Here is an 11434-nt window from a genome sequence, read left to right on the forward strand (position 1 = left end):
GTGGAGCCTGATATTCAGCCCCCACACCCATCACCCTGAGGTTCTGTGGGACCCACACGGTTGCACTGGGCCGCTGTGTGCAGCGAGCCAAGACAGACACAGCAGACAGTATCATCAGAGAGCCATTCCTTACTATGGAAAAGAAGGCATGTACCCCAAGGCCTGGGGTGGTACCCCTGCCTCCTGGAGCCCCCTCTGGTCAGCCCTCCGGTCTGCTTACAGCATGGCTGGCAACAATGGCCTTTTTTTTTTTTTTTTTTTTTTAATTAGATGGGGTCTTGCTGTGTGCCCCAGGCTGGTCTCAAACCCCTAGCCTCAAGCTATCCTCCTGCCTCCACCTCCCAAAGTGCTGGGATTACAGGTGTGAGCCACCTCGTCTGGTCCAAAGGCCTCCTCTTAAATACCATTTCCATTCTGCTTCTCCCTGCTGAGAGCCCATCAGTGGCTCCCCATTGCCTACCAGGACCAGAATCCACTTGGCAGCACTGAAGACCCTCCCTGAAGACTGAGATATAAAGGCATCAAAAAGAGCTTGAGATTTTAAGAAATGGCAGACCTCGGCCTTGCCCTTCACCCACCAGTGGCTCATACCTAAGCGCTGCAGACTTTACCTGCACACCTCTAGACTCTGTTCTTTTCTAAAGATACAGAAAGAGGATACCAAACCTCTCTGGTACCAGCCCAACTGTCCCTCCTCACCCCTCTGTCCCTGTCACACCTGTCCTTTTGTCAAACTTGAAGCAGCCTCCAGGGCCTTGGGGCTTCACCCAGGACACTTGTCTGCCAGCCCCACAAGGTACATCCAGGGCTTTCTTGTCACCAGTTGGGAAAAGCAGGCCTTTTGCCTCTCTCGCCTCTCGCCTCTCGTCCTGCTCCTGCTGTTCAGCCAGGTTTCCAGCCTGGCTCACGGTCAGAGTAGGGGACAACAAAGTTCACTTTTCAGGGGTGAGCAAGGCAAGTTGGTGTGGGAAGGGATGTTATCAGGTGGCAGGCGAGATGGCTCAGGGAGAACTACCCTGGGCATAGACAGGTGGGGACCAGGGGTATGAGGGATGTCACCCTGGCGCCTCCCCAGGTGTTCCTGCACGAAGCGACTGTGCGCCTGATGGCAGGAGCCAGCCCCACCCGCACCCACCAGCTGCTGGAACACAGCCTGCGGCGGCGCACCACACAGAGCGCCAAGCACGGTGAGTCCACCACTCCCCAGCTCACAGGCTGGGCTGGGCCCTAACCCCTGGGAAGAGAGGAGGGAAGGGGCCAGCCCAACTCCCACACCTGGCAGCGGTGCCCAGCACACCTCGCCTGAGAATGAAAGAAGCCTGGGGCCGCCCTTGGTGGGCTGCAGGGGTTGGGGTGGTCATGGGTCATGCTCTGCTCAGGGAAGGAGGGTTGGGGTGGCGTCCCCACACAGGCGCACGCATCGAGCCAGGTCATGTGGGTCCATCTCAGTCCCACCATGGGCTGGCTGTGAGAGGCTGGACAAATCCACTTCTTTTCCATGGATTGGGTGGGGCAGCAGACCCCACCTCCCAGGATGGGTGTCAGTGTTCAGTGAATGAGTCCAGGTAACGCCAAGGAACAGCACCGGCTTCATGGCAGACTCTCGGTTCTGACACACATCTCCTTCCCACAGGAGAGGTGGATGCCTGGCCTGGCCAGCGAGAGCGGGCCACCGCCATCCTGCTGGCCTGCCGCCACCTGCCCCTCTCCTTCCTCTCCTCCCCGGGCCAGCGGGCAGTGCTACTGGCCGAGGCTGCCCGCACCCTGGAGAAGGTGGGTGACCGGCGCTCCTGCAACGACTGCCAGCAGATGATTGTCAAGCTGGGTGGTGGCACTGCTATTGCCGCCTCCTGACCACCAGGCTCAGCCCACCCCTCCACTTCTCTCTCGGCTCCTCTCTCCCCCAGCATCCTCCCGCTGCGAGAGGTGGGGAGGAGCCTTGTCATCTTAGCTGTCACCTGCCGAGGCTTCTGGGCCACCTCAGGCCAGCAGGCCCCTGGGCAGAGCCCCTTAAAGCTGCTGTCACTAGATGCCCATGGTCCAGGGCCTGGTGGGCATAAGAGGAAAGGTAGCAGGGCAGAAACTGGGCAGCTCTGACTTGATAGCAGCAGGGGGAGCTCCCAAGCTGCCAAGCCCCTGCCTCCAGCCTTCCTGAGTTTCTCTCTCCTGAACCCTACTCTCTCCTTTTTGCTTCCTCAGTTTTTATCAGGCTTCCTCTGGGAGACAGCAGTCTCTGAGCACCAGGGAGCAGTTGCCCTCAGGCCCGTGCCCGGCATGCCCTCCCTCCTTTTTATACCAATGTTTTCTACCAGTGTGCTTGGGTTTGCCATGATGCGAGGCTGAGTTGCTGTAGCGTCTTGATTCTCTCCCTGGGTCTACGTTCCCTCCCCTGTGGCTGGCTGAGCCTGCTCATTGTTTTTCCTTTTATTACACAGGACAGCCAGGGGAGGAGGGGGCCCAGCCCTGGGAGGCTGGTGGGAGGCAGGGGGTAGGCCTGCAGATGGATGAAATAATGTCAGCATTTTTTAATTTTTTAAAAAAATAAATGGTATCTTATTTAATTGTCCTGTTCCTTCCCACTCCCCGCCTCCTAGGATGTCAGCCCAAGCTCAGGTTGGGCCCAGGGAGCTGGGAGAAATGAAGCCACCCATTGGGACTGGGGACCAGGTGCCTTCAGCATGGCTTCTAGGTTCCCTCCTCCCCTACCCCAGCTCCCACTTCCACAGTACAGACTGTCCCCAACTTAACAATGGTTCAACTTCAACCATGTTTCAACTTTACAGTTGGTCTGTTGGGGTATTAAATGAATTTTTTACTTATGATATTTTCGTTTATGATGGGTTTATCAGGAAGTAACCCCATGGTAAGTTGCATATCTGTATATTTTTATCACTAATTCTTGACCCAAAAATAAACCAGGGCGGCAAGGACCAACCCCTAATCCCTCCCCAGCGGCAAGCCCTTCTTTTCAGAGTGGGCAGAGGGTTGCCTATGGTGGGCACTAGGAATGAGGTCCCCTGCCTTGATGTGTGTCCTAGGAGAAAAAGTCCTACTTTTCTGGACCCCCTGGTGCAGCACCTCCCAGAGACTGTTTCTCCCAGGGCCTCCTGAGTGACAAGGGTCCTGCCTCCCTGTGCCTCGTCCTCAGGCTGGTTGTAGCAGAGGATGGGCAGGTGCCCCAGCACAGACTGGTGGGTGCTCACAACAGGGCCACCTCGTTGCAGGCTGGAATGTTGTCCCTGGGGTGTGCTTGGACCCCACCTGCTTGCTTTTTCTCCTGCCCCTCCCCTACTCTCACTGTAATTTATGGACCCTGCCCACCTGCGTGTCGTGTGTATGTCCTGTGCCTTTTCTCACTGTTGTTTGGGGGTGGGAGAGGGTGGTTTTTCACTGAAAAGGGGGATACACCTATGGCTTCTTTGATGTTCAATCAGTCACCGTGTCCCAGACATAGGTTATTCAATAAACACAGATTGGTACCACCCAGCACAAGGTGTGTGAGGGTCTGTAGTGCGACTGCTGTGGTGTCCAGCCAAGGGGCTGCGTGACTTGGCAGGCAGTGGGCCAGGGACTGAGGGCAGCCCCCCAACTGCTGAGAGGGCCCCTGGCCTCAGTCTAATGGGCCTCCCTTGCCCACCTTCTGTGTGGTGCCTGGCACACCCTCCAGCCTGGGATAAAAGGGCTGTGGGTGGCACTTCAGGGGTCACAGGTCACTGTATCCAGGTTCCAGCTTGTTCCCTGGATGTAATGCTGGCTGGCTGACAGATTTGGGGTGCTGACCATCTCCCCCACTGGGTAAGCTGCTCTTTAGTTTCTCCCTCCCTAAAGGCAATGACCCTCTGAGCCAGGAGGCTCACTGGCCCACAAGTCAGATCCAAGTCCAGGTCCCGTGCTTCCCAGCTGGGTCACCTTGGGCAGGACCTGGCCTCAGTCTCCACTTCCACTTGTGCAGAATTGGGAAGCCAAGCCCAGCCATGAACTGCAGCTCCACAGGCTTGTGTGCCAGGACTGAGTGATGGGATGCAAGTTTACAGCAAGTGTCTTGTGTGGCTGGTGAGGCCAGGCTTGGCGTAAGCCACACCAGGGGGAGGACCACAGCCTGGGATGGGCCTCGTCACAAGAGGAGTCAGGATGGGACTGAGCATGGGGCTGAATCTCTTCAGCTATGAGCCACGTCCTTCTCTGAAGGGTAGTCACAGCAGGCTACACTGCCCTGAGGAGCAGAACAGCCCGGTGAGGCCCAGTTGCTGGTCCCGTGCATGGCTCCATCATTTTCAGGGATGGCCACTGCCCACAGCCTGGGCCTGGCTCCACTGGGATGGAGATCCGGGGCCCTAGGGACTGAGAATGGGCAGGGGGGATTGCCCACGCAGCACAGCCCAGCCACGGGGTGTGTCATGTGTTGGGGGGCAGGGGATGGGAGGTGGGGTGAGAAGGAACCAGATTCCTTTGTGATTCTGTGTAGGCATCATGACTCAGCCCCCACCCTCCTCCTCCAGCTCTGCACAGCTGTGGGACTGGGGCAGGACCGTGGGCCCAGGGCTCTGTCCTGGTGCTTCTAGGCCTTGGTTTCCTTAACAGCCTAAAGGGACAGGGAGGGACCCTTCAAGTGGCAGGAGCGGAGACCAGGCCTGGTGGGTTCTGGGGCCTCGGGGCAGCCCAGCCAGCAGAAGGAAAGATCCAGACTGTTTATATATACCCTGGGAACAGGGAACCCTCCCTCCCAGCCAAACTGCCTGTTCCTTGCCATTCCAGCCGATTCACAGCAATCCAGGAGGGTCCTAACCTGGGAGTCTGCTGGGTGACCTTGGGCAAGCTACTTAGGTCTCAAAACCCGAATTTCCTCCTCTGTAAAGACACACCTCCCTTGAGGCTCTTGTGAATTTCATGAGAAAGGCCAACAAATGGTGGCCATTGTTCTTGAAACAGTACACCACACTTCAGGTACTCGGGAGGGAAACAGACCCGTCTGGGTGGCTTTGCTGAGGTCACACACCTTAACCAGCCACAGCCCTGGCCCCCAGCCTCCCCAGCGTTACCTGGCACAGAGGAGCTCTGTGGATGGTGCACGCAGGCTGCTAGCAGTGCTCTGGGCCACAGCCAGGTGCCGCAAGCCCTCCCGAAGGGGCACTGCCAGGGCCCCTGCTCCAGCTTTTCCCCCATTTCCTTCAGAGAAGCTCCTGGGAGGAGGCGCCCCCAACCGGAGCACCAGATGTCCACACAGCCCACACCCATTAAGGGGGGTTGCCCGGGGCCAATCTGGCCAAGCGACCTGCAGGCCAGGGGCCGGCCCACAGCCAATGGTCAGTGAGCATCAGCCAGGTTCAGCTAACTCAAGCCGCAGAGTGGCGGCTGGAGGGTCCTCCTCTTCAGTACAGGGTATGGACCCCCAACTGGGTCTCTGGCCCAACAGCCCTCTCTCCTGTGCCTGGGCCTTTGCATGACTGAAGTCAAACTTTTCCCTCTCCCAGGGCTCTCACTGGCGTGGGCATTAGCCCTGACATTCAACCCTGGCCACCCTCTCCGGCCACTTCCCCCTGGCTCCGGCCAGCGCACTGGAGCAGTCCTCCACCCTTTGCACTCGTGTGCCCTCTACCTGCACTGCCATCTGTCCAGTCAATGACCAATGCTGCCTCGCAGCCACGCTGAGGCGTCTTTATTCTCGGGGGCAGGAACCACAAAAAAGGGCATATGTACAAGACGAACCCACCGCCTGCGGGCTCCAAGACACCAGTGCCGTTGAGGCAGACAGAAGAGCTGACCTTAAGGCCGGCGCTCCTCTCCCTGTGGCCTGGGGCTCCAACGGGCAGACGAGGGCCCCAGCCCATGCCTCGAGGGGACCGCGGCCCTGCTTCACACGGTGACCTCGGTCTTGCTGTTGGTCCTTAGGTACCGGGACCCGCGGCCCGCGCTGCGGTAAAGGCCGGGGGGGTGCGGGCTGAAGGTCTCGGGCATCTTCTCCACGCTGAACTGGCGCCGGGCCGCGTGACCGGGCCGCCGAGGTACCTGGAAGGCCTGAGCCGTCGGGTGGCGGAGCGGGGCGGTCCGGGCCGGGCGACCGGCTGTCCAGGCGGCATAGGGGCCCCGCGCAGCAGGGGGCGCGTAGCCCGGTGGGGCCCAGGGGCAGGCGTCCAGGGGCGCAGGCAAGTCCGGGGCGGGACGCGGGGCCCCCGCCTGGGTTTGCCGCGGGGACGGCTCGAGGGCGGGAAAACGCTGGCAGAAGTCCCGCGGGCCGGCCTCTGCGGGGACAGGGCAGGGAAGAGTCATGCCGCGCCGAGCACCCAAGCTCCGGACCAGACAAGGGGTCCTGGCTGGAGACCGGGCCGGGGCCGGGGCGGGCCGGGGGCGGGGCCCGCTGGGGCGCGGGAGCCGATTGGCCGAGCGGCGGGCGCGCGAAACTGGGAATTTGGCGCTGGGAGCTGGGGCCCTGCGCCTCGAAGTCCCGGAGCTATTGCGCCCGGGTGCCCTGGCGCCGCCCGCACCCGCCACTCACCTGCGGCCTTCAGCGCGGCTGCCTTGAACGTGGCGTACTTGGCGTAGTCGGGCTGCAGTGTCAAGCTGCAGCCACCCTGCAGCCGCGGGCCGCGCGGGGGTCCCAGGGCGGCTGACCCCAGGGGCGCCTTGTTGAGGCGCTTCTTGTCTGGAGCGAGGAGTGAGACGCGGCTCGGCCCGATACCCCGGGTTACTCCGCCCTCGCTGTCACCTCTCCGCAGCCCTCTCCCTGAGGCCGTTCGGTGAGAACCTGGGGGACCGTTCTCCCGGCGAGGCTGCGAGCCAAGCCTGTCTTCGCGGCAGCCTCCAGCGCCTGGAACAGGGCCTGGCTCCGAGTCACGCGCAGCGGCGGCGGCAGCCAGCCCGGGGGGTGCCACCCTCATGAACGGCTCGCCTGGAGGCGACGCTCGAGCCAGGCGCGGAGTCCTGGGACCTGCTCCCGCCGAGATGGGGGATGTCTGAGGAACAGAACCCAGACGGGGCGTGGGGGCTGCCAAGCCTGCCTGCCTCTCGAGAGACCCAGGGGGAGGCTCCGGAGCCGGAGCCTCAGATCACAGGCCCGGCCAGCAAATCCTGCATCTGGAACCTTCCTCACACATCACAGTACCCCAGTCTCGAGGCCACAGGACCCGTGGGGGGTCTCTCTCCATCCCTGGGAGCTGGCTGGCCGGTCGGGCCCCTCAGCCGCAGAGGCCGCGGCTCATTTCCACCCGGGAAGCCTCCACGCCCCAGCCGAGGGACCCCCTCTCAGCCTCTCACGCCCCTCCGCGTGCTCAGCCCCGCCCGCCACCGACTCACCTGAGCTGTTGTGGGGGGAGCCCCGGGGGAGGCCGTCCCCCATCTGCACCTGGACACAGCCACCCAGGGGCGGGCCCAGGCTGGGAGGCAATGGCTCCTGGGGGCCCGGCTGCTTCAGAAGCTCCGTCAGCGCCCTGCAGGGACAGCGGTCAGAGGTGACCCTCTCAGTCTCCTACCTCATCAAAAGCCAGCCCCCGCCATCACCGTCTCACCGTGTGGCCCTGGGCAGTTCTTTCAGCCTCTCCAGGCCTTCCTCTCCAGTGCTCGAAATCACACACGAGCTTCCCCTCCCAGGCAGTATCTGCCAGCCTCACCTGTGGCCCCAAGACCCCTGCTTCCCAGAGCAGGTCAGGAAACTCTAATGAGGCTCCCCTCCCCTCCCCTCCCTGGAGGCCACTCTCCGGAACCTTCCCCAGGTGAGCCTCCCCTCCCAATGCAAGCTTTCTCTGCTTTCCTGCCTCTCCTCCCAAAAAAACTGCTACTCATTCTTCAGACCCCATTAGCGGCCTCCTCCAGGAATCCTCTATTTATTTATTTTTTATTTATTTATTTATTTTTGAAGCAGAGTCTCGCTCTGTTGCCCAGACTGGAGTGCAATGGTGCAATCTCGGTTCACTGCAACCTCCAACTCCCCAGTTCAGCAATTCTCCAGTCTCAGCTTCCCGAGTAGTTGGGATTATAAGGTGCCTGCCACCACACCTGGCTAAGTTTTGTATTTTTATTAGAGATGGAGTTTCACCATGCTGGCCAGGCTGGTCTCCAACTCCTCCAGTCTCGGCCTCCTTGGCATAGTCGGGCTGCAGCGTCTACTTGTAATCCCAAAGTGCTGGGATTACAAGTGTGAGCCACCGCACCGGCCCAGGATGCCTTATTTACCTGCCTGCGTAACTGCCCCTGCAGCTGTGGCTTCTGCTGGGACCTGGGATAAAGCTGCCATCCCAGGCATGAAGGATAGATGGATGAGGGAAAGGGGATGCTGGGAGACCCCCTGGTGGCAGCCCAGGACCCACAGGCTTGGGCAGCCACCTCCCTGGACCCATCACCCAGCCCCCACCCAGCTGTGATGTGACAGTGTCTGTGCAGCCCAGCTGCCTTCAGAACCCGGAACCCATGATTTTCTCCTACTCAGCCTGACTCTGCTTCTGGGGCTGGAGCCTCAAATGGCTGATTTGTGAAGGGCATTCAGGAGGCAGGACACCAGGGATGGCCAAGGTTTGGCTTCAGGTTTGGTGGCAGGGTCTGAAATCATCCTAGTACCTGCCTGGGCTGACCTTCCTGCCCTGCCCACCCCCAGCGGCTCACCTCTGTGGTCTCATCTCTGGGCAAGCACCGCCAGCTCCTCTCTCCCCGACAGCTGAGTAACCTCCACGCTTTTGGGCCTTTGCACAAACTCTTTCCAGATGCCCCCCACCCAAGCCCTCTGAGAAGCCTTCCCTGGCCTTCAGCCCCAACACAGCAGAATGAAGGGTGAGAATCAAGGGGAGGGCAGGGACTCAGGACATACCCACACACGAGCCTATGCTCCATTCCAGGTCTCCCCAGCAGAGAAAAGGGAGTCAGGGGCCATGGGAGCCTGAAGCCCAGAAAGGAGAAGGGACTGGCCTACACCACACAGCACAGCATGGGTGGGCGCCGCCTTCCTGAGGCATCACCAAACCTGCTGTCCCATCCCCAGCAGGTGCAGGGAGTTCAGGATGAACATGTCAGCTGGGCTGCCGCAGTCACCCCTCACCATCATGGCCCTCAGTTCCTTTTTCCCCGCCCCTGTCAAAGACATACCCAGGCCTCTTCCGTGCTACCCTAACCCATAATGAAGGGCCCCCAAATTTGGGCAGCCCAGCCCCTACCCCTGCAGCATCCAGAAGCCAGGCCAGGAGGCTTCACCTCCTGAAGGCAGTGCAGGAGCTGAGGGTAGAGGCCAGGGTGCCAGCCCGAGCTTCACCCTATAGCTCTCTGGGAGAAAGTGGGCACTGTGGTTTGGGGAGCGAGGGGTGCTGGAGTGCCAAGGAAGCCCTCACTCCCTGCCTCTGAGGCCCAGGAGGGGGAAGCGTCCACATCTGGCCCACTAGGGCATGAAGGCTTCTCTATGGTCACTTCTAAATACCAGCCTGTCATATTCGGTGTCAGCCGCCCACAGACCCAAAGGGTGCTGGGACCTGGTGGATGAGGGCACAGGCCCCAGGGCATGGGGGTTCCTGGGGGCATGTGAGTGCCACGTGTGGCATGTGGGTGGGAGTTTCAGGGTCAGGACATATAGAGTCCCAGAGTCCTTGTTCCAACCGAGGAAGGGGACCTGGACCCTGTAGTGCCCACTTCACACAAAGCTCAGAATGCAGCAAGCACCTGTCCTGGCCTCAGCAACACACGACTGTGTTCCAGAGTCCCCCTTCTACGCAGAGGGAGCCCTGACCTTCACCTGGGAGCTGTGGCATGGGGTGAGTGGGGGGAGGCCTCTGAAACCCAAGGAGGGAAGGGCAGCCCTGAGTCGCAGCTATGGGGGCAGGGGAGAGGTGGGAGGTGGAAAAGGGGAGGGAAGAGTGGGGAGAAGCAGGAGATGGGCACCCAGAGAGCCAAGCGCCCCTTCCTTTCCCTGTGCCCAAGACGCCCGGTCACCCTCCTGGCCAGCGGCGCCCCTTACCCTGGACAGTGACCCGGTGCTCTCTGTCCAAGGCTACCTGCCCCCCTCAAGCCTCCCCGCCCTCCAGAGGCTACTTGAGCAGGGAAAGGCGGTGCGGCGCCCAGCACGGGCGGGCGGAAGGTCAAGGGAAGTCAGGGCGGTGTCCGGTGTCTCCCTGATGAACTGGGGAGCGGGGGAGCGGGGGGAGACGGAAACAGGAAAACCCAGAGAAGGGGCCTGCTGGGAGGACCAGCGCTTCGAGAGAGGCGGAAAGGATCAGCCAGCAGGGAGAGCAGTCCGAGGAGCGGGCGGGGGTCCATGGGAGGCGCGCGCTCACCTGGTTACGGTGCGCCGCGCGCGCGGGCTGTGCGCCCTCTCCAGGCCCAGGCGCGCCCCGATGCCGGCCAGCACCAGCAGCGCGGCGACGCCGCACACCGCGTAGACGGCCGTGTGGCTGCGCTCGCGGCCCGGGTCCCGGGGCGCTGCGGTGTCGCGGGCGCGGGCGGGCGGCCGGCCTGTCTGGACCCAGGCCGGCGTGTCGTAGTTGGAGCAGCGGCTCTGGTCGAGGCGCCGCGGCCCGTCGTGGCAGCAGAAGCGGTAGCCGCACGTGCCGCAGCAGAAGCTGTAGGCGCCGGAGCTGCAGTTGAAGGGCGGGTCCCACTGACCCATCACGTCGTAGTAACCGCGGCAGCGGTCGCCCCCCGCCGGGGCTGTAGTGCCCGGCGTCGCAGGACCCTGCGCCTCCGGGGCCCCCGCGCGGCCCGACGGCGGCCGCGCCAGGAGCAACGCGAGCTGAAGCGCGAGCGCGAGCCGGAGCCCGGGCGGAAGGCGGCCGCCGAGCAGTCCCCGCGCCCCGGCCCGCGCCATCGGGCCCGCGCCTCCCGCTACTGCGCCCGGTGCATGGCCGGGCGCCGCGGCTCCCTCCGACTCGGCTCCTCCGCTTCCTCAGGGATCGCGCTGGCTCCCGGCTCACGCCGCCTCGGCTGTCCGCCTCCTCTGGGGACCCCAGCCCCGAGTGGGCTGGGTCTGGGGCTCCGAGGCTGCACCTCCGGTGGGCGCGTCCTCCGCCCAGGTTCACCTCGGACCCGAGCTGCCCCGTCCGCGTCCTGGGATCTTCCCCGGGCGGGGCAGCGGGTCCTCGCCTGCGCGCGGCCCCCGGCTTCTCCCCGGTCCGGCAGGTGTGCAGGTCTTGGCCCTAGTGGAGGCCGCGCCGGGGCCGCGGGTCGCCCGACTCCGCTACCTTCCCGCCGCCTGCTCCGTACCGCCCGCGCTCTGGCTCCGGCTCCGGCTCCGGCTCCCGCTCGGGCTCGGCGCGGGCTCGGGCGGGCGGGGGAGGGAGAGGAGGGAGGGCGGGAGGGAGGCAGAGCCAGGGGAGGAGCGCGGCTGCCGCGAGGGGCGAGGGGGGCAGCAGGGCCCGCGCAGCTGGGGGGGGTCCCACAGGGGACCCCCCTCCAAAGACTGCGCCGAAACATTCCTCGGAACTGGGCGCTCGAAGGGAATCAGCTCTAGGGCCCGCGACTAGAGCAT

At 62.8% G+C, this 11434-nt stretch overlaps 2 protein-coding genes across 3 annotated transcripts in view; one reads left to right on the plus strand and one right to left on the minus strand.

Moving 5' to 3' along the window:
* LOC105464363 (sterol regulatory element binding transcription factor 2) overlaps positions 1-3486 on the plus strand; it is an 83013-nt gene extending 79527 nt beyond the window's left edge. Inside the window, exons 18-19 of the mRNA XM_011712194.2 lie at positions 1076-1187; positions 1634-3486. Of these exons, the coding sequence (XP_011710496.2) occupies positions 1076-1187; positions 1634-1854 (333 nt within the window). The 3' untranslated portion in view covers positions 1855-3486. The remainder of the gene's footprint in view (positions 1-1075; positions 1188-1633) is intronic.
* A 2136-nt stretch (positions 3487-5622) lies between these two features.
* LOC105464362 (shisa family member 8) lies at positions 5623-11212 on the minus strand. Of its 2 annotated transcripts, none has more exons than XM_011712192.3 (4): positions 10245-11212; positions 7291-7424; positions 6494-6925; positions 5623-6239 (listed from the first exon to the last, which is right to left on the minus strand). In XM_011712192.3, exons 1-4 carry the CDS (start codon positions 10772-10774, stop codon positions 5854-5856), a joined length of 1482 nt encoding a protein of 493 aa, XP_011710494.2. In that variant the 5' UTR covers positions 10775-11212; the 3' UTR covers positions 5623-5853. The 2 variants fall into 2 exon arrangements, with proteins under 2 accessions (XP_011710494.2, XP_024643289.2); XM_024787521.2 differs by having other exon boundaries at positions 6494-6805; positions 10245-10789.
* Between the last annotated feature and the right edge of the window lie 222 nt (positions 11213-11434).

Source organism: Macaca nemestrina, chromosome 15 (genome assembly GCF_043159975.1).
Source record: "Macaca nemestrina isolate mMacNem1 chromosome 15, mMacNem.hap1, whole genome shotgun sequence".
NCBI lineage: Eukaryota > Metazoa > Chordata > Mammalia > Primates > Cercopithecidae > Macaca > Macaca nemestrina.